The sequence below is a fragment of the Neovison vison genome, chromosome 6 (assembly GCF_020171115.1).
Source record: "Neovison vison isolate M4711 chromosome 6, ASM_NN_V1, whole genome shotgun sequence".
In the NCBI taxonomy this organism is placed as follows: domain Eukaryota; kingdom Metazoa; phylum Chordata; class Mammalia; order Carnivora; family Mustelidae; genus Neogale; species Neogale vison.
Genome location: NC_058096.1, coordinates 3,454,502 through 3,474,353, shown reverse-complemented (window position 1 = coordinate 3,474,353; position 19,852 = coordinate 3,454,502). Strand labels below are relative to the sequence as shown.

Sequence of the window (19,852 nt, the reverse complement as noted above, 5' to 3'; positions counted from 1 at the left end):
GTGCTTCATTTCCCTCATCTATAAAATGGGAATAATAATAATTCCTACTTCATGCAGTGCCTGGTCCATCGAAATGACTGGACACGGGTGTGTTGTTCTCATCTGTAACCGTTAGGGCACCACACTAACCACCACTGCAGAGAACAACAAAGAGAATGAGGCTAGAAACCGTTGGGCTCCAAAACAAGAACTGTAGTTATTCATTTGTCCATCGTTCTTTCTTATTGGATTATTAGCTTTCGTTTGCGCCGTAGCGGTGCCACACAAACATATAGAAAAAGCATTTAGAAACATGGCGTCTCCCAGTTGGTGGAAACTTCATATTTTAATTATGTACCTGAACGGAATTCGTGTTGGAGACAGGGGTGAGAAAGACGGGCAGACAGATCCCTTCAGGATTGCCCCCCTCCCACCTTGTGCCCACACTCTGTTCTCTGTGCACCCATGCTCTGTGCCCCACATGCACCACACTCTGCCCCCCACATACGCCCAGGCTCTCTCCCCTTCTCACATGTGCCTACGTTCTGCAGCTCCCACGTGCATCCACACTCTACCCCCGACATGCATCCACACTCCACTCCCCCACAGGCGCCCATGCTCTGCCCCCAACATGCACCACACTCTACTGCCCATGTGCACCCACACTCTGACCCCCCATGTGTGCCCACACTGTACCTCACGTGTACCCATGCTCTCCCCCCATGTGCCCACACTCTGCCTTCCCATGTGTGCCCACACCCTGCCTTCCCATGTGCCCATGCTCTGTCCCCCGCAAGGGCGCCCACGCTGTGTCCCCCACAGGCATCCACACTCTGCACTCCCCCCACGGACGCCCACACTGTGCTCCCCAATGTGCATCCATGCTCTGCACCCCCACGTGTGCCCACGCTTTGCCCCCTGTGTGCCCTGCTCTACCCCCCACGTGTGCCCACACTCTGGCTCTGCCGTCGCCCTCTCTCTCGGTGGGGAAGACTGAGAATACTCGGGGATTCCCGGGAAGGCGGCCAAGCTCGCAGGCTGGTACCCGGACAGGCGGGGCTGCTTGGAGCAGTGCCCAGCTTCTGATCCACTCGGCCTTCTTCTCCTGGGCTGCACGGGCTCCGTTTGCCCTTCACACCACTGGTGTTAGTTCTCTGGCGCTGGTGCCACAGGAAACTAAGTGCACGGACTGGGGGTCTTACAACAGGAGGCCAGAAATTCAAGGTCAAGGTGTCACAGGGTTGGTTCCTGCTGGGCAGTGAGGGAGGGTCTGTTCCAGGCTCTCTCAGCTCCCGGCATTTGCTGCTCTGGCTCGCCTCGGCTTGTACGATCCCGATCCTGTGACCGGGTCTCTGCCTCTGTCCTCACACGGCGTTCTCCCTCTGCCTCTGTGTCTTCACGTGGCTGTCTTCTTATAAGGACATGGTCCTGTTGGGTCGGGGGCCTCTCCGGCTTCAGCATGACCTCATCTGAAGCTAACCCACTCCATCTGCAATGAACCTATTTCCAAAGAACATCACGTGCTGCGGTACAGGGGGTTGGGACCTCAACGCATCTTTTTGGAGGACACACAATGGCACCGCGCATGGGGAATGTTATGGAAGACCCCGTCTGGGCCTTGTCCCCAGGAAGCTGCGATCCCAGCTGGGTGCCTACGGAGGTTGAAACTGTTCTGGCAACCGTCCCCAAGGGTCTTCCTCCTTCTGGAGTAGGGGGCAACCTAAGTTCCCGGCAGCCAGGAGGGGGTCCCTGATGTTGCTATTGGACCACCTTGTTAACTGTGCACACCCGTGCCACACCCTGGGAGACCCAGAGCAGTGTCCACACAAGCAACTGCACAGGAAACAGGATCCGGGTGCCCCTTGTCCCCAGGTGGACATCCCGTGATGGACGACGGAGGTGAACGGGATGCCGCGCCCTGTCCGTGGGTCACACCCACATGCTCGGGGCCCCTGGACACCCACCTTCCTCATGGGGGTGGACATCTCTCTTCCCTGGGGTGTGGGGGATCAGGCCAGAGGGCTGGCTGGTGGCCTCCTTCTCTCTCTGGCCATGCAGGTTTCATGCAGTAGAACTGAGGGGGAAGTTCACACGCCACATGGGGAACTATCTTAAAATCAACCACCCAGCGGCAGGCCACCCATTCACAATGCCCTCCACCCACCATCTGTCTCGAGGCTCAAAACATTTCCATCACCCCAAAAGCAGCTCTGCATCAGTCTGGGGTCCCTCCCTGCCCCTTTCCCTCAGAACCTGACACCGCTGTGCTTTCTGCCTCTGGTTTTGCCTGTTCCGGGTAGTTCCACAAGCAGGGTCCTGCTGCGTGGGGTCCTTTGCGACTGTCCTCTCTCACTCAGCGTGAGGTTTGGAGCTTCCTCCATGTCCCTTTATACGCCCGACAATATCCCTTTGTGCGGACGGACCCCGCTTTGTTGATCGGTCCCTCCTTTGGTGAACACGGGGGTTGTGTCCAGCTTCGGGTGCTGTGGATACCGTGGCTATGAACGTGGGTGTCTGGGGATGTGAGTCCCGATTTCCAGCTGTTTCGGGTCTGTGTTCTCCTCTATTGTATCGGCCCTCTGGGTGTGGGGGAGGCTCGTGGCTCTCTGTGCCGGGCGAGCCATGTGCCCACATGCCAAGCCCCCTGAGCCCTCCACCTGCCCTAGCCATGGTCCAGAATGTTGGGCAGGTCAAACTGTCCTGCTCGATGTGCCTTTCTCTTGGGGTTGGGACGCCTGCTTGGTCACCTTCGGGACCCCTGCGTGCACATGGGCATGTGTGGAGCCTCAGGCCCTGGTGCTCCGGACCAGTCCGATCCAGACGATCACGGCACAAAGCAGCCGACCCCCGTGGAGCGCTTGCTCCATGGCTGTTCCTTCCCACGTCCCCCGTTCCACCCGCACCGTGAGGTCGGGGTGCTGGGCCACAGGCGGTCCTGGGCACGAGGAGACGCGCCCCTCGGGGTTCGGGCAGAGCCTCCACCTGTGCCTGTCTCACTCCCTGCAGGTGAGCGCCCAGGGGCGGAGCCAGGCCTGGGAACCGGCTACCTCGTCCTCATCGCGGTGGCCGTCTTTGCCTTGGTGGCGGGAGCAGGTGCCCTCGTCCTTGTGCACTACCAGAGAATGACCGGCAGATACAGCTTCGGAGCCGCGGCGGGCGGAGTCAGCTACCAGGCATTCTATGAGTAGGAGGCCCAGCTGGCCTGCAGGTGGGGGAGGGGGGAGGCGCCTCCCATGCCCGCATCCTGCCTTCACGGTGGGAGGCCACAGGACCGGTCCTGAGCGGGGAAACCAACCATCCACTGTCAGGGACCCGGTTCTGTCGATTTGCACAAGCGCTAAGCCCACGGAGCCTGGGGCAGTGCGAGGGGCGGGGGGGCGGGGGGAGGGCCCGGGTGTGCCCCAACCGCGTGAGGTTGTTATGACCACGTTCACGGATGGGGACCTGGGGCAGGGGCCCTGAGAATGTAGCTAGGAGGGGAAGGAGCTGCAATTTGGGTCTGGGGTCCATTCCCTTAGCTGCTGGGCTACAGTGCCTTAGACTAGACATGAGCGGCCGGCCCTCCTTAGGCCAGCATCCGTGTGACCCACGGGCCCTCCTTAGACCAGCATCCGTGTGACCCACGGGCCCTCCCTAGACTAGCGTGCGTGTGACCCACGCTCCCTCCCTAGACTAGTGCACACGTGATCCTCAGGCCCTCCTTAGAGCAGCGTGCACGTGACCCACAGTCCCTCCCTAGAATGGCACACGCGCGAAACCCATGGACCCTCCTTGGCCTAGCGCGCACGCAGCCCACGGGCCCCTTCGCCGCCCATGCTCCGGGAGCATTCCTGCAGGAACCTCTCCTTTCCTGGCTGCACACTGACCCTGGCGACCTCCCTTTCCATGCAGGTAGCTGTGACTCAGACTTGGTCCTTAATTCGTCAAGCATGGACCTAAGCTGCTCTGTCCCACATCCAGAGTCTGGAAGAGTCCCAGAGGTGGTGAAAACAGACTCTGACTCCGGAGCCCAACATCCATGCAGGTCCCAGAGAATCAACGCCCACCCGGAGGATGAGAAGAGCTGTTGGAGAGGGAGGCCGGGCGAGGGCGATGCCCAGAGCCTCAAACACGGGGCTCTTCAAACCAAGCATGAGCGCGGCTCTGCCATCACACAGATCACTCCGATAGCTCCAGAGCGCCCAGGCTCTACCATCCTAACTGGTCCAAGTGGCCCTTTCCTGTTTTGCTGTCCATCGACATCCGCCACCTGCCACCCACCTCCCTCTGTCCACTCACCTGCCCACCCACTCACCCATCTTTCCATTCATTCGTCCCTTCATCCAATGCTCTGTCTAACTTACAACACCTCACATTTGCAAAGATACTGGACAGTTCACTTGGAGTTCTTTTAGCAATAGGTCAGTCGTGTACTGATAAATACTGCTAATGTTATTTCTAGTGGATGTATATTCTCTTGAGCTTTTCTCCTGCATTAGCAGTATATTGTTTTTATTTACACAACAGGAACTCAAAAGACAGTCTATTAATACGAAGATCTTTATAAGTAGAAATAACATTACACATACACACACACACTCAGTATTTAATATTTTTCCAAGTAGGGTGGACTATTTACCCAGTACACAAAGGGAAACCAGAGAAGAAATGGGGCGATTCATTTACATAAGGTCACAAGATAAATGAATAAGGAAGTGGGTGTAGAATCTAAATTTTTATTTTAGAATATTTTCCGTGACACCACACTGACAGCGCTTTTCACTATATTTAAAACAAATTGAATTGTATCTGATAGCAAACACCTGAAAGTACGGGGTTTTCCCTGATGGACTTAGAATTTAACATGGTCATAGCTTTTAATTCATGAGATTAATTTTGTTGACTGTAACTCATGGCTACTAATACAGACCAGCTGGAGAATGTGACTAGTTTGATGTAGTGGATATCCTCAGAGTCAGTAAAGAATTACAATACGTAGTGTGTGTGTCTAAGCTGATTTGGAGCGGGAAGAATAAATTTCGTGTGACATTGAAACATGACCGCGCCGGCTGGTCTGTTTGGTTCCGTCACATGCCGTGCTTATCCGGCAACCACGGAGGGCAGGTGCTGTGCTGGGCCCACTGGGGACACCAGGAATGTGTGTCTGGCTTTTCCGTTTATTCTGATAACTGGCTCAGGACCTGTCACTTGTCCTTCTTGAAAAGAGGCAACAGATGTTCAGTCGATCCGGGTTTCAGGACCCATGACGGTGTGGGTCCCACATGACCACCCCACGGTACAGCTGCAGAATTAGAGATATTATGGGGCGATCCCACAGTGGGCCAGCGGGGAAGAAGGGGAGCTGGAGTTAGACCTGGGCCTGTCCGGTTGCAAGGTCCCTTCTGCAGCAGGCTGAGGTTGGGACAGTGAGCACGACCTTGAACCTTCTCCCTTTGCTCACCTAACTGTCGCAATAGCCCTATGCGGCTGAATCACCGATACCATTTTACAGATAAGCAAACTGAGGCTAAAATTTTAAGTTACTGCTCTAAGCTGCTCACAGTGGAAACCCAGATCTTGTCCCTCCTAGTTCAGGCTCTTCCTGCTACTCCAGAGCAGACCTGGTCGGTTCACTGGTGAAGAATGGCAGCCTTCCAGGACTTTAGAACCCAGAGACCCTCTAGCCTATGGATAGAGCAGCCAAGAGCTCGGCAAGGTGGTGGGCTCCGACTGGCTGAGGTTCTGGGTCCCTGGCAGACCCAAGTGCTCCCTGGCCCAGGATGTCAGGCTGATTCCGTCTGGGGGTCAGGTGGAGGGGAGAAACCCCGGCTCCCTGCGCACCCTCTACCCGGACTGCACTGCCCCACCGAGGCCACTAGATGGCGCTGCAGACCAGGGCGGAAGGTCCCTTTGTTTTCCCCCCCGCAGTCACAGCCCTGTTTCCCCTATTTGTTCTGTTTTGCTCTATTTGAGACTTTTGCCAGCAAAGGACAGGGAATCTGGAATCTTTCTGCAGGTCTTTGGGGTCCTAGGACGTGAGCCTGCCGGGGCGCGGCTCTGGGGGTCGGGAAATGAGGCCCATCTTCCAGGCTGTGAGAGCGGTGAGTTAATCCCATGAGCTGACCTGTGTCCGGGTGGCGAGCCCCGAGTGGACCCTGCCCTCCCACCAGGACTGCCCGAGGGAGGAAGCTGCCTCTTCGCCCCTCCCCCTCTGTGCCTAGGAGGGAAAGGGCAGCCACACCAGGAGACAGTCTCTACCTGCAGCAGAAACCCCTGGGAATGAGCCCGCAGCCCGTCTGGGTTCCCTATATGGGGACTCGCCAGGGGGACCGCGATGCCGCTCACAGCAGGTTCTCGGGGCTCCAGCAAAGCGTTGAGATCTGGCCGGCTGGAGGATGGAGTTTGCGCCACAGAGGAGAAGCGTTTCTGACCTGAATACGGCTTGAGCCTCTTGCTGGGTCTACGTACCCAGGAGGTTATGGTTAGACGGGGCCGGGGGCGTGTCTGGTGTGCAGGGGAACCAGGGTGGCCCCAGGCTGGCCCCACGACTCAGGACACTGAGTCTCAGCTGGGTGGGGAAGGCTCATTCCCAACACCAGGGACTGGAGGTTCTCACTTTTCCAGACACCAAAGTGGACACCAAAGTGATTGTGATAGGAAGAAATGGGTGGTAAGGTCTCAGCTGGGAGTTGCTGAGAATTTGCACCGTGCAAGGTGGCACTGTATTGTGGGAGTCAGGGTGGCGTCGCGGTTATGGGCACTGCCTCTCCCACCTGGGGCCTGTCACCTAGTTTCTCTACGCCTCCGTTTCTTCACCTGTGAAGTGGGGTTCATGCTGATATTGGTCAGGCAGCTTTGGGCTACAGAGTAGTAGAAGCATCAACTCCGACAGGCTTTAACGATAGACAGTCCATGACCGTTTGTGAATTTAAAGTCCAGGGCAGGGCTTCAGGTAAGGCTTGCTCTAGCGGCTCTCAAGGTTTGGTCCGTATTTGTTGCTCTCCTTCCATGGTCTCAGCTTCAACCAATAATTCCCTCTTAGTCCCCCAATAACTATGAGAAGTAATCAGGACTAGGGACTCCTTCACTCCTATGTGGCTAAAGAAAGACAGTGTCTCCCCCAACCATTGATCGAAGGAATCATGTCTTGGTTGAAACATCCTGGGGGGCACATCAAGGAGGATGGCATCCCGCAGGTCCATTCCAGCCTGCCAGAGGTCCCCAGGAACCACTGTGCACAGGAGAGAGACGGGCTCCCCGTTCTGATCTGTACTGCCAGGCAAAGGGCGGAAAACTCGAGGTGATTGTGAACCAAGTTCTAAAGCTAAAGCTCCCCACCCCACTGTGGGGCTGGCCCGTCTCCAGGCTCTGTGGACTCCCATCTCAAGGGGTTTCGGGGGATGAAGGGGGAATGACACGGTCTTGTCAAGGGCTTTGTCGGCACTGCTCCTCGTGGGCAGACGATGCCTTCTTACGGGATCGTTCGCATGGGAAGGGCTCCCCTCCCCTCTTGGACGCCCTCCCGGGGTGAAAGCAGCCTGACAGAGCTCAAGGGGCTCTCAGAGACGCTGAACCCTCCGGAACATTCACTGAGAAGCCACAGTGGGGAGCCCTGGTCAGGGAGGTGGGCGGCCCAGGGAGGAAGGCGGCCATGGAGCTCTGGCGGCAGGTGAAGGGAGCTGGTCGCTGCGGTCACCATGCAGGAAGCTGCATCGCTGTGGCCCCATGTGGCCTCCCACCCCCGAGGACTGGCCCGCGAGAGGACCTTCCTGGGAGCCGTCAGCTCTTTGCCCACAACAGTCTTCCCTTGTGCTCCTCCCCTGATGTGACCAGGGCCACAGTGACCTGCTGTCCCCCAGCACGGTCCCAGTCCCATGCTGAGACTAACATAAGCCGGCCTCTCGGGGGACCTGCGGTTTGGGACAGGAAGACAGACCCACCGGCACCCTCTCTCCTGCCCGGCAAGGCTAGTGGGATTCTTCACTGGCTGGAGGGAGGCAGGACCCAGGCCCCGTGGGAGCCTTCTCAGCAGCCTGTCTGCTCTTGGAGCAGGTCCTTCGGTGCCTCCTCGGGCAGCAGGACCTCGACTCTCTCTGGGCAGCCCCGGGGACTGGGCTGGTCCGGCTCTTCAGGCCCGCACAGCGCCCTGCGGTCCCACCCCGCGGCGAAGGAGGGGCGTTGGGATCAAGGTCACTGTCCCAGGGCGTGTCCACTGTCCTCCTCCTCTGGCTCCGGCTTCTGGGCCCTCAGCTCCCAGGGCTTCCCAGCTCTGCACCTGCCTGGTGCTGACCAGTGCCCAGGAGGGGCTACTCTGCACAGGGAAGGGAGGGTCCGGGAGATGGAGACCCGGTTGGCATTCCCCTCCACACCTGTCCCAGCCCCGTCCTGGGAATAACAGAACACGTGCTCCTTTTTACTGTAAACGCCATCGCGCCAATGAACTTGCCCAGAGCACTTTCCATCACTTTGCCAAATTCTTGTGTTGGTCGCCCACTTACCGTCGCGGTTCGGTAACAACTGCACAGTTTTTTGTGCTTTTCCCCACACGGCCTTTGCAAACAGGTTCCTCTGCATTATTAATAATTTCCCCATCGCTTTCTTAATTCTAAATAATCCACACACGTGTCAGCCCAGCCCCGAGGGGTCGTGTTTTCTCGTGTCGGTGCTGCTCACCCTCCAGCCGTGCCCCATCGCGAGCTGCCCGGAGGACATCGCTGGGTGCAGAGCTGGGACCGGACGCGCGGCAGGGACAGCGTCCGGATTTCTGCCATTTGGGTCCAACAGAAACCAATAACCTGAGCGCAGGTGACAGGAAGGTGTAATAAAGTAATACCAAGTGCTGCGTGTGGAGCGCTCGCTATCTTTGTTCTCACGTGTCACTCGGACATGGATAGGACTGAGCAATAACCAGCCCCCAGAGCCAGTGCGAGCCCGCGCCAGCCACCCTGCGGGGAGAGGTGGAGACGGGGGCAGGGACGGCCAGTCCAAGGTACGTGGGAAAGGGGGGCCAGGGAGGGCGCAGACGTGAATGCGCCCTCCCCTCCCCCGCTGAGCGCATTTCCTGCTCCCCACCCCGGAGCCCGGAGCGAACACGCTATCTTACACGGAAGGGATTGAGGTAACAGACGGAACCGAAGTTACTGGTCAGGTGGCCTCGGAATAGGGAGATTATTCTGGATTATCGGGACCCCCAAAGGAGTCGCAAGGATCCTTCAGTGGGGCAGAGGGAGGCAGGAGAGCAGCTCAGAGGGATGGGGACACAGAGGTGGAGGAAAGTCCACGAGCCAGGAAGCAGAGAGGCCTCGGGAAGCTGGACGTCTTCCCCGAACCCACCCCCCGCCCCCGAGCCTCCCGGCGGAGCCCGCCCTGCAGACACTTCGATTCAGCCCAGGGAGCCTTGGGTCAGACTTCCAGCCTCCAGAAGCCTAAGGGGATACATTCGTGTTGCTTTAAACCACAGAATTTGTGGAAATTAGTTGCGGCTGCCACGGGAGAGCAGGGAGCGCCCCTGCCACGGTCTTCCCCGCCCCCTTCTTGGCGGGGCACGGGCCGTGGGGGGCCCTGGGCAGTCACCCGCCTCACTCGAGAGGAAGGAGGGCAGCAGGGCTGTTCTTATCAGGTCTTGATGAGGATTAATTAGGATAATGAACTCGAAGGGCTTAAGCTGGTGCCAGCACGCGGCCTCCTCTGGCCGTAGCCGCCACAGCAAACAGAGGACATCTGAGTCCTCGCGAAGCCAGCTTCTCGGGGAGGACTGGGTTCTCTCTTCCCCGAAGCGGCCATGGCTGGACGTGAACCCGCTTCCCCAGGACAAGGGCTGCTGTGCATTGTCCCCCAACAGATGCAGCTGCAGAAAGCGCCAAATTCCTGACCGCAGCGTGGCCCCGGGCCAGCAAGACCAGAGTGTTTCTGTTTGCCTTTGTCCTTTACTGACTTGGGAGGGAGCCATCTTTGGGCGTTGTGTCCTCCAGACAGATCAGCAAAGCAGAAAAATGCCTCTTTTCTCGGGCACAGCTGGGCTGGGGGAGTGGGCCCTTCACTCCCAACCCCCTGACTCCCCATTTTTGGAGCACGTGGCTCAGGTTTTAGGGGCGACCCTCTGCCTCCAGCCCACTGTGTCTCCGCTGAGAGCAGGTGCAGGGAGGTGGGCAAGGGCCATCGGGGTCTGGGACATGGACAAGCAGGTGGCATCTTTACCAAAGCAGCCACGCAGAGACGGAGGGGTCAGAGACCAGGACTGCTTCCTGCCACAGAGGTTCTGCCAAAACCCCAGCTCTCAGCAGCATCCCAGACCAGCTGGAGGCCCCTGAGCCCTTCCAGATTCAAGGGTGTTAGCTTTGAAGTCTGGAAACCTCCCCATTATGGACTTGTTGCCTGGGGACAAAATGGGGGTGACAGTGGGGTGTCAGGGTCCCCTTTCCGCCGGGGCTCCCAACCTTTGTCCCCCTGCCCTGGCCTGTTTTCTCCAGCAGCAGCCTCTCCCTGTGCCTCCAGCTTCTCCAGATCGGGCCCAAGGGGTGAAGGGAATGCAGACCCCGAGACCCCGGGAGTGAGGGGCTGCGGACCGGGCGCAGGGGAGGGTTAGGGCCAGGGCAGGGGTGAGGCTCCAGGGCAGAGACCACCTGTGTGGCTCCTACGGGAAGTCAGGCCCTGGTGGCCAAGGACCGGGTGTGGCATTGAGAACAGGGCTTGGGGGGCACTCGTGGGACCCCATGCACAGTGTCCACGTCCTCCAGAATCACAGACACACTCAAGGCCGCCCATGTCTTCAGCCCTGCAGACGGGACAGGAGGTCGGTGCTGGAAAGAAGAGACAGCCTCCTTGTCGCTCCTCCACGGAGACGCCTGTCGTGGGATCGGAACTACGGGCAGCGGAGGGGACCCGAAACTGCCCTTTTGGAGAGCCCCCCCCCCCGGCCCCGTGCACATGGGCTGAGGAGGGAGGAAGGCCAGGGGCTTGCGGGCTCTCAGGTCAGACGGGCAGGGGCGTTCTGGCTAAGCCGAGGGGCTGGCGGCGGCCGCGCCCAGCCTATGGTGGGAGGGAGGGCGAGCAGCAGCTTGTAAAGACAGGCATGAAAGAAAGGGACTCCGGTCCAGCAGCAGCCTCTGTGCCTCCCCCAGACTCCAGCCCCGCGAAGTCTTCCTCCTACGCACCCGCCTAGGGCCTGCTGTCCACTCGAGCTCCCTGCTGGGCACTGAGGTTCAAGTTCATTCTCCGCGGTGCCTGTGAGCTCACTTCACCACAGAAGGGTGCACCGGTGCCCTGGGACTTTCCTCCAGGCCCTTGTCGCTCAGGCCTGACCTTGTCCCAGCCCCCAGGGAGCAGCCAAGGTCCCTGACCCTCTCCGGCTTGGCCTTAGTGTGTGCAGCCTCTAGACATGCAGCCTCTTGTCTCTGCCTCGTCTGTTCATCCGAGGCCAGAAAACCTCCACGGAAAGGAGACTATAGGGTCTTTTCTGGATTTTCTAAGTATGCTAACGTGGTTTTCACAAGACACTTCAGTGCTACCAGCCATAGCCGAGCCCCTAGCAACAACGTGCCCAGGCAGGAGCGGAAGCCTGGGGCCAGCCGCTGGCCATGCCCTGCCCGCCTCTCCACCGAGGACCGAGGTGTCTGGTCACCTGGGGGATGGGAGGCTCCTCCCAGCCTTTGTCCTGCTGTCTGTCCCACGGTTTTTCTGGACTCCCCACCCATCTCCCCTTACACGGTGTAGAAGACTCGAACTTGCATCCGTTTCCTGGCCTTTCAACATAGGTGGGGCCCCCGCCCGGAATGGGGCCCATTGCGGCACAGGGATCCGCTACCCAAACCCACGCAGATGCCACGCGGGTGGGATCTACTCATAACTTCTCCAGGTGACTGTAAACACAGCTCCAAACTCGAGGTGTGCGCCGTTGGAGATTTGGGGGCAGTTTTCCACTGAAAATTCTGCAAGCTAATTATGTTTTGTCTCGCTCGCATTCCTTGGGGTTTTGTGGTCCCCCCCCCACCCAAACCCCGTCCTTTAATCACAAAATCCACAGAGGTGAGACCGGAGTTTGCCGATGAACTTTGCAATATTTGGGCTTCTTGGCACCAGCTCCATGAGAAAGAAACTCAACCTTTGGCGGGTCCAGGCCCGGAGCGCGGTTCACGAGACCCGGGCCCCGCACCCAGGTGCGGTGAAAGCCCACCAGCCCAGGCACCAGCACCCCACCCCCAGGCCTCGGGAGCCGGGCCTGGGCTCTAGCAGCTCCAAAGGGCTCCGAGGCCTGAGAAACGGGGACACACACCCGCAGGAAGATGAGAGATGCTGGTCCCCGGAGACCAAAGTTTTTCAATCAGGTCAGTGCTGCCTTGACTCAAACCCCTGGATAAACGGATTAAACCCCGTGTCCACCTCAAGCCGTTTCTGCCCAGTGCGAAATACTCAGATCACCATGGTTACCGCCGTGTTTATTTTCCTGAGCCGATGGCGACTTCTGCTACTCTAAAGAGAGTATTTATAAACACTCGGAGAGACGTGTAAAGTACGAGGCAGCCAGAAGGGCCGAAGGGAGTTTTTCCCGGCCCCGCCGGCCAGGGCCAGTGGTTTTCCATGGCGGGGGCTTGGAGCCCCCTGCCAAGCACCCCCCCCAACCCCGCTCCACCTGGCTTGTGAGTGATTCCCCACTCTGGGCTCTCCTGGACTCCTCCCTGCACAGCAACTTTACTGATTTCCATCCGCATCCTTTTGTTGTGATGAACTATAACTCTGTGTCCTGTGAGTCTTTCTAGAAGGTCACTGAACCTAAAGGTGGTCTTGGGGAGCCTGAGCACATACTCTTCCCCCCCAAAATGTCCCTGACTGGAGCCTGTATTGAAACAGGATTAAGATGATTCCTGCCCTTCGTGGGAGAAAGGGATTTGCCTTCTTACAGTAAAAAGGATCACGTGTTCTGTTATTATTTGCGCATCGCAGGCTACACTCCCTTTACACCCACAGGATGGACGGAGAGTTCACGGACCCACACGTGCACACACACGCTGCTCCTGCAACCCTCAGCGGCACACCGCTGCCCCTCCCCCGGCCTCCCCTCCGGCACCTGGGCGCTGGGTTCACGCTCTGAACCACTCACACCTTCCAGAAGTTTCCCTGCTGGTACGCATGCTGTTCGCTCAGTTAGGTGTGACCCACCGCGTCCATGCGTTGCCCAGCGGCTCCTGCTGGTCCCTGGGGCATAACCCAGAGGCCCTCTCCTCCAGGAGGCTGTCCTGGCCCCGGGGGGCTGAGTGTCCTCATCGCTAGTCCCTGATAGCAGGTGCTCAAGAGTCGTCACTCCACAGAATGGTAGAACCTTCCCATAAGGGGCTGGAGAAATTCCCGACTCAAGGGAGGTCTTCCTGTTTCTCCCAGGACAGAAGGAAACGGGAAGGAAGGCCAGATGCTGATGTACACTGGGTTCCGAAGCCGGCCCTCTCCGCTGCTCCCTCCCAGCATTCAGGGTGGGGAGGCCTGGGGATGTCTGAAGGAAGGACCCCCTCCCCCCAAAGCCTGCCATCCTGACAAAGGGTTTCCTTATGCAGATCCGCAGGGGAGCCCAGGACTTAGGGCGGATTAGCTGCCTCCCCAGGGGGGATCCCAGGATCTGAGATCATGCCCAGGTGTGCTCAGAGGATAAGCAGGAATGAGGGTGAGGCAGCTCCCGGGGAAGCAGCTCCCGGGGGAGGCCCTGGGCCCAGCCAGCGCAGGTGTGGAGCTGTCCGCATGCCCCCACCCCCCGCCCGGCCACCCTCACTGGGGCTCAGGGGCAAAGGGTGGACGGCGCTCCCGGGAGACGACGCAGCCTCCCCGATGTCATGTTCACGCAGCTCCCGTGGCTGCGGCAGCCGGGTGGGGTGGAGGGGAGACCGGATGGGATCCGGAAGAGATGCCAAGTCAGGGCGTCACCTGTGACGGCAGTGCTGGTGCCACCCGCTCTGCCAGATGCCGGGCCGGCTCTTTCCGCACACTCAGGTCCACAGGGGTGGCACTCAGGACCACCCCGTGTTACAGAGGGGAGACGGAGGCCTGCACCTGCTGAACCTCAGCTCCAGGACAGCCTCTGGGGATCCAAGCCCCCGAGAACACCGCACAATACTTCCTGACTGGCCTTCAGACACCCGGTGCCCGGCCGGGGGCTCCTGGCCTCCCCCGGGGCACCTGTCCGGGCCTCTGTCCTCCCCTGTCCCCGCCGGACCTCAGCTGGGCTCAGCGGAAAGCACCAGGAGCCCCCAGGAAAACTCACAGGGCTGGGTGCGGAGGAAGGACGGGTGGGGAGGCTCGGCCCAGCCCCAGAAGCAGCAGCTGCCCCAGGCCTGGCAGCAGAGCGGCCCCAGCCCCGGGCGCACCCCCCGCTGCAGGCCTCCCTCAAAGTCTCCTGGGTGTGGCTGGGTGGCTGTGGCCACCGGGAGCCACGTTCTCCTACAAGCTGCAGAAATCCAGGACAACACAGCAGGGCCAGGGAGGGGTCTTGAAGCCGCTGCCAACATCGCCAGATCTTTCAATGACCTCGAAATCAGTGAGTAGAGCAGCGGATGCAGGAGGCCACAGGCTCGGGCAAAGGCTACCTGGGCTGTTTGTTGATTCTGCCCCAGCTGGTCACACACACGCACACACACGCACACACACGCACACACACAGGGACACACAGACACAGGGGGCTCACGCAGCGCCCCCAGCAGCCACGATGGGGAGGCGCTGGCCCCTGGCCGCACAGGCTGGTGTCCAAACATAACCCCTTTTTGTCAAGTACTGGCTGCCCTAATACCCTCCCCCCAACAGCCTCTACCGGAGTCTCTGTCCCTCTCATTCACGTTCTGGAGGAGATCCCTGTGGGGAGGGGCCGGGTGAGGAGGGTGGAGGCTAGGGCAGCTGGCAGAGAGGGGGAGAGGGCTGGGGCTGGAGCGGGAGGCAGGTGGCCGGAGCTGGTGGGGGGGGGCAGTGCAGGTGGGCTCCGGGCGATGAGGACAGGAGGCAAAGAGGGCCTTGTTTCTAGGGACTCCGGCAGGGGAAGCGCGAAATGGAGGGGAGCGTGGAGACGTGTGGATTCAGTGGGGAGGCTGTGGAGCCACGGGGAGGAGTGGAAAGTGGGCAGCCCGCTTCCCGGTAGGGCAGGAGGTGAGCCATGAGGTCGGGGTGAGGGGCTGCGCGGTGCGATGGGCCCGGGGCCTGAGGACTTTCTGCCGCCCTAGACATGTCCTGTTTCCAGATCGCTGTAGGTTCCTGGTCCGTCGTGAGAAACCATGCCGAGATCTGATCTCTCCGTTCCCGCCATCGAGCACCGTGCAGGACTCGGTGGTCTGCCATGTTTGATGGCACCTGGGCTCTCCCGGCCCCTCCCCTGCACTCCCTCTCCCCATGGTGGCCAGGCCCTGATGCTGTTGCACTTGGCTTCGAAAGCCGTCATTTCCCTATCGAGAAGACCTAGCTGCCCACCTGTGGGCTCACCTGGGAGGGCTCCCGATGGCCAGTCCTCCTGTTTGTGGTGGGTCTCAGGGACTAGCATGCAGCCAGCCACAGCCAGGTTAGGCAGGCGTTTTTGGTGGCAGCCACAGAATATGGCCCCCGCTAGGAAGGCGGGTTAGAGGACCCAGACTGGTAGAAAAGTCAAGAAGAAAGTTAGGAAGGACAGTCTCCAGCAGCTCCGGGGGTCCAGGTAACTGCCGCTGGGAGGAGCTGTCCCCCACCCCAGCGTCACCCGATCAGGGTCCCGGGGGAGAAAGTTCCATTGACCAGGCTTGTGTCCAAGCCCCACCCTTGGCCAAGGGGGAGGAGCTCCGTGGCTGATGGTCCTCTAAGCCTGCAGCGGAGGCCATCGGTCAAGGGCAGCCCTCCAAAGTCAGGGAGCTGTGGCCAGAGGACGGGGAAGGGGAAGGGACCGACTGGACCTTTGACTGCACAGACCGCAGTGCAGCTGTGCAGAATCATAGGTGGAACCAGAGGCCACACGTTCCAGTGACATTCACAGGACAAGCTTGGGGTGAAGAGTGGCCGGACACCCGTGTGTTTGAGAACGTCCTCGGGTGCTGCCCGTCTGACGCTGTGTAGACAAGGTCCGAGTGTGACGTGTGACGCTGACAACGACCGGAACTGCAGTTCCCTGGGATCCTACTTAAAATCAAACCCACACTAGTCTGTGTCTGGCTGTGGGGAAACGGAGTCACGACCAGCCAGAGGCTTCCCCGTGAGATCCCACCTAAACCGCGGCGGTTCCTTTTCTACGACTGTCAGCCTGGAGACTCGACTTAATTGAGCTGAGCGGCCGTTTTCCACCCATCTCCTCCCCGGTGGGAAACCGGACTTACGCACCCACCCCACGTGTAACCCAGAGACTCTCCTGTTTGAATAACACAAGCAGCGACGTAAAACAGTGGTTTTGGATTGTCTCTTGGTAGGGGTCATCTGCGGCTCAGCTCTCACGGAGACAACAGCGCAGTGACAATGTAACTGGCAGTCGGAGCCGGTGGATGGTTAAAATGCACTTGCACGACTTCCCGTTTAAAACCCGGCGGTCCGAGGCAGCTCCCGCTCCATCTCGAGGACGACGCGCGGAGAGCTGCCGTGATGAGCACGGAAGCACCAAGTGTCCCTCTGATAAGGGGGACGGGGAGGCCAGGAGGCCGATGTCAGGCACCAGGAGAGGAGGCATAGCTGGGGTGGGGAAAGGGTCGCAGCTCGGGATACTTAGGCACCCGGTATGTTTCAATACCTACAGAGCAAAAGCTGTAGGAGAGGGAATGGTGGGCCCCGGGTCACGGTATTAACATGCGGCATTTAAGAAAATAACTATTACGGTTTATTTGTTAAATTTGGGGTATTTTCCCCAATACTTTACTGTGAAAAAGTTTCAAATACAGTTGACCCTTGAACAACCCAAGGGTTTGGGGCAGCCAACCCCCTGCCTGGTCAAAAGTCCACATAGAAATCCCCCAAAACTTAACTACTAAGAGCCTACTGTTGGCGGCAAGCTTTACTGATGACTCAGTTATCAGCTCCGTCTGTGTTCTCTGTACTGCATGCTGTATTCTCCGTACGGTCAGGTGCAGAAAAGAAGCTATTGTTAAGAAAATCAGAGATGCCTCGGTGGCTGCGTCCGTCGGGCATCTGCCTTGGGCTGGGAGCAGGATCCCGGGGTCCGGGGATCAAATCCCACATCAGGCTCCCTGCTCAGCGGGGGGTGGTGGGGCTCTCTGCTTCTCCCTCTGCCCCTCCCCCTGCTCGTGCTCTGTATCTCTTTCTGACAAGTGAGTAAAATCTTAAAAATAAAAAGAAAAGAAAATCATAAGGAAGAGAAAATGCATTTACAGAACCATACTGTATTTAAGAAAGAAAATCTCAGGGGCGCCCGGGTGGCTCAGTCGGTTACGGAAGAAAATCTGTTTCTACGTAGACCCGCGAAGTTCACATCTATGTGGCTCACGGGTCAGCGGCACAGAGAAAAGTTGGAAGAAGGGTACGGTGAACACTCAGAGAGCCACCCACCACGTCGGAGGACAGCCCACCAAGGTCTGTGGGCTCAACTCCCCCACTGCCCGCTTTTCATGTTTTTCAACGGTTGGAAAACAATCAAAAGAGAACCAGTTTGTGACCCATGAAGGTTATGTGAAATTCAAATTTCCGCATCCATAAACACAAAGCTGCTGTGTTTATTTACATGTGGTCTAGGCTGGTTTCCTGCACCAATGGACAAGGCAAAGTGGGTGGATAGAGACTGTATGGCCCATAAAGTCTAAAATATTTACTATCTGGCCCTTTATAGAAGAAGTTTAACAGACCCCTGTCCTAGATGCTAAAATTAACATTTTTCTATAATGGCTTCATCACACATCTGCCCATCCCTCTAGCCGGCATCAATCCAGACAGCCTGCCCGTGCGTTTTTAAAGCGGTGGACACAAGTGCATTTCACTCATTCGGTGCCCAGCACGTGCATCGTGGGTTAGAGGTCGTTGTTAGTTAGCAGGTTTTTCTAAAATACACCGGCAACACAATGTATAAAACTGAGGTCTAATCCAAACCTCTATCGAGACAGAGAAAGTTCCCATGACCTTCCCCAGGCCCTACGACCCCACTGGGATGACCACAGTTCTGACTTTGGTTCGCTGTAGGTTGGTTCTGCCAGTTTGAGACGTCCAGAGAAGGGACTGGCACATGCACGGGTGCGTTCACGCTACGTACCATGATGGGAATCACACCGTCTTGCGTCATGGGAGTGCTGGTCTTTCTACCCAAGGGTAGTGATCTACGATTATTCTCCTGATGATCACCTCCCAAGCTGACTCCAGTGTCTGGTTGGCATGGAGAAGCTGCACAAACCTTCTGATACTCCTACTTCTCTTGGTCAAGTACTTACTCATGGAGGGCCAGCTCATGGGGTGGTATGAGGATGAGTATGTTCAGCTTTATAAGCCACTGCCAGATGTTTCTCCAAACTGGCTGCCCCAGTCCCTCCCAGTGTCCGAGATTCCGGTTGTCCCATGTCCTGACCAACAATTGGTGTTGCCAGTCTTTCCTTCAGTGACGCTGGTGGGGCGGGCAGTGACATCTTGTGACTGATTTGGGTCTTCCTGATTAGCAATGATGCTGAACGTTTGTGTGTGTGCCCTTCAAACATTTACCTGTGTTCGTTTGTCAAGGAAAAAATTAGATGGATTTTTGCCAGGTAATTATTTCTGTATCAATATTTATTTGCTCCTAGATGAACATTATAAGACTAAAGAATGAGGATTATGGATATTTTCTGATCCCGACACGATCAGCTATAAAGAAATAACTTTTTGAAAATTTAACTTTGGGTCACCTGGGTGGCTCAGTCAGTCAAGGGTCCGACTCTTGATTTCGACTCCGATCATGATCTCAGGGTCATGAGCTCCAGCCCTGTGTTGGGGCTCCGTGCTCTGCGGGCAGTCTCCTTGAGATTCTCTCTCTCTCCCTCTGCCCCTTCCCCTGTTCTCAAATAAATAAGCAAAATCGTAAAAACAGCAAAAGCAACAACATAAACGTTCCTCAAAGAAAAATCTGGTCCCAGATGGCTTCACCGGAGAATTCTACTAAACACTTTAGGAAGAAATCATGTTGATCCAACAGAAATTCTTCCCCCAAATCCTGGCGATCTTTTTTTGTAGAAATTGCCGAGCTGATTATAACACTTCATAAGGCAATGCAAAGGATTAAGCACAGCCAGATTTTCTTGAAAATGAATGAAATTAGCGTACTTATGATACTCGATTTTAAGATTTGCTAGAAAGCCACTGTGATCCAGACCTTGTAGTCCAATGTCAAGACAGACATAGAGGTTCATGGAACAGAATGGAGCGTCTGGCAATACCCTCACATAGAGTCGGTTTCCCACAGAGATCCCAACAAAGGTAATTCAGTGGGGGGTAAGATAGTCTTTCCAGCAAGTGGTGCTAGAACAGGATGCCCAGATGAGGGGAAAATGAACCTCAAACCTTACCTCACGTCATGTTCATTAGATAGGCATTTAAACTGGATGCATTGTTGGCTATGTAAATTATTAGAAAAGTTAACATTTTTAAAAGATTTTATTTATTTGAGAGAGAGCATGAAAGTAGGGGGAAGGGCAGAGGGGAAGGGAGAGAAAGAGTCAGACGCTTAACAGACTGAGCAACCCAGATGCGTGCTTTGAGGCATATAAAGATTTTATTTATTTCTTTGATAGAGAGATAGCACAAGTAAGCAGAGCGGCAAGCAGAGGGAGAGAGAAGCAGGTTCTCTGGAGCCCGATGTGCGACTCAATCCCAGGACCCTGGAATCAAAACCCGAGCTGAAGGCCGTCACTTAACCCACCGAGCCACCCTGGCTCCCTGAGGCATATTTTTATCTACAAATTCAATTTCTTTAATAGATACAGGGATATTCAGGTTATTATTTTTC

General features: G+C 57.3%; 1 protein-coding gene across 1 annotated transcript in view; it reads left to right on the top strand.

The window, feature by feature from the left end:
- Positions 1 to 4,276, top strand: part of UMODL1 (uromodulin like 1) — a 56,539-nt gene extending 52,263 nt beyond the window's left edge. The window contains exons 22-23 of the mRNA XM_044254939.1: positions 2,986 to 3,163; positions 3,871 to 4,276. Coding sequence (XP_044110874.1) covers positions 2,986 to 3,163; positions 3,871 to 3,874 — 182 coding nt within the window. The 3' untranslated portion in view covers positions 3,875 to 4,276. The remainder of the gene's footprint in view (positions 1 to 2,985; positions 3,164 to 3,870) is intronic.
- Positions 4,277 to 19,852: the final 15,576 nt, after the last annotated feature.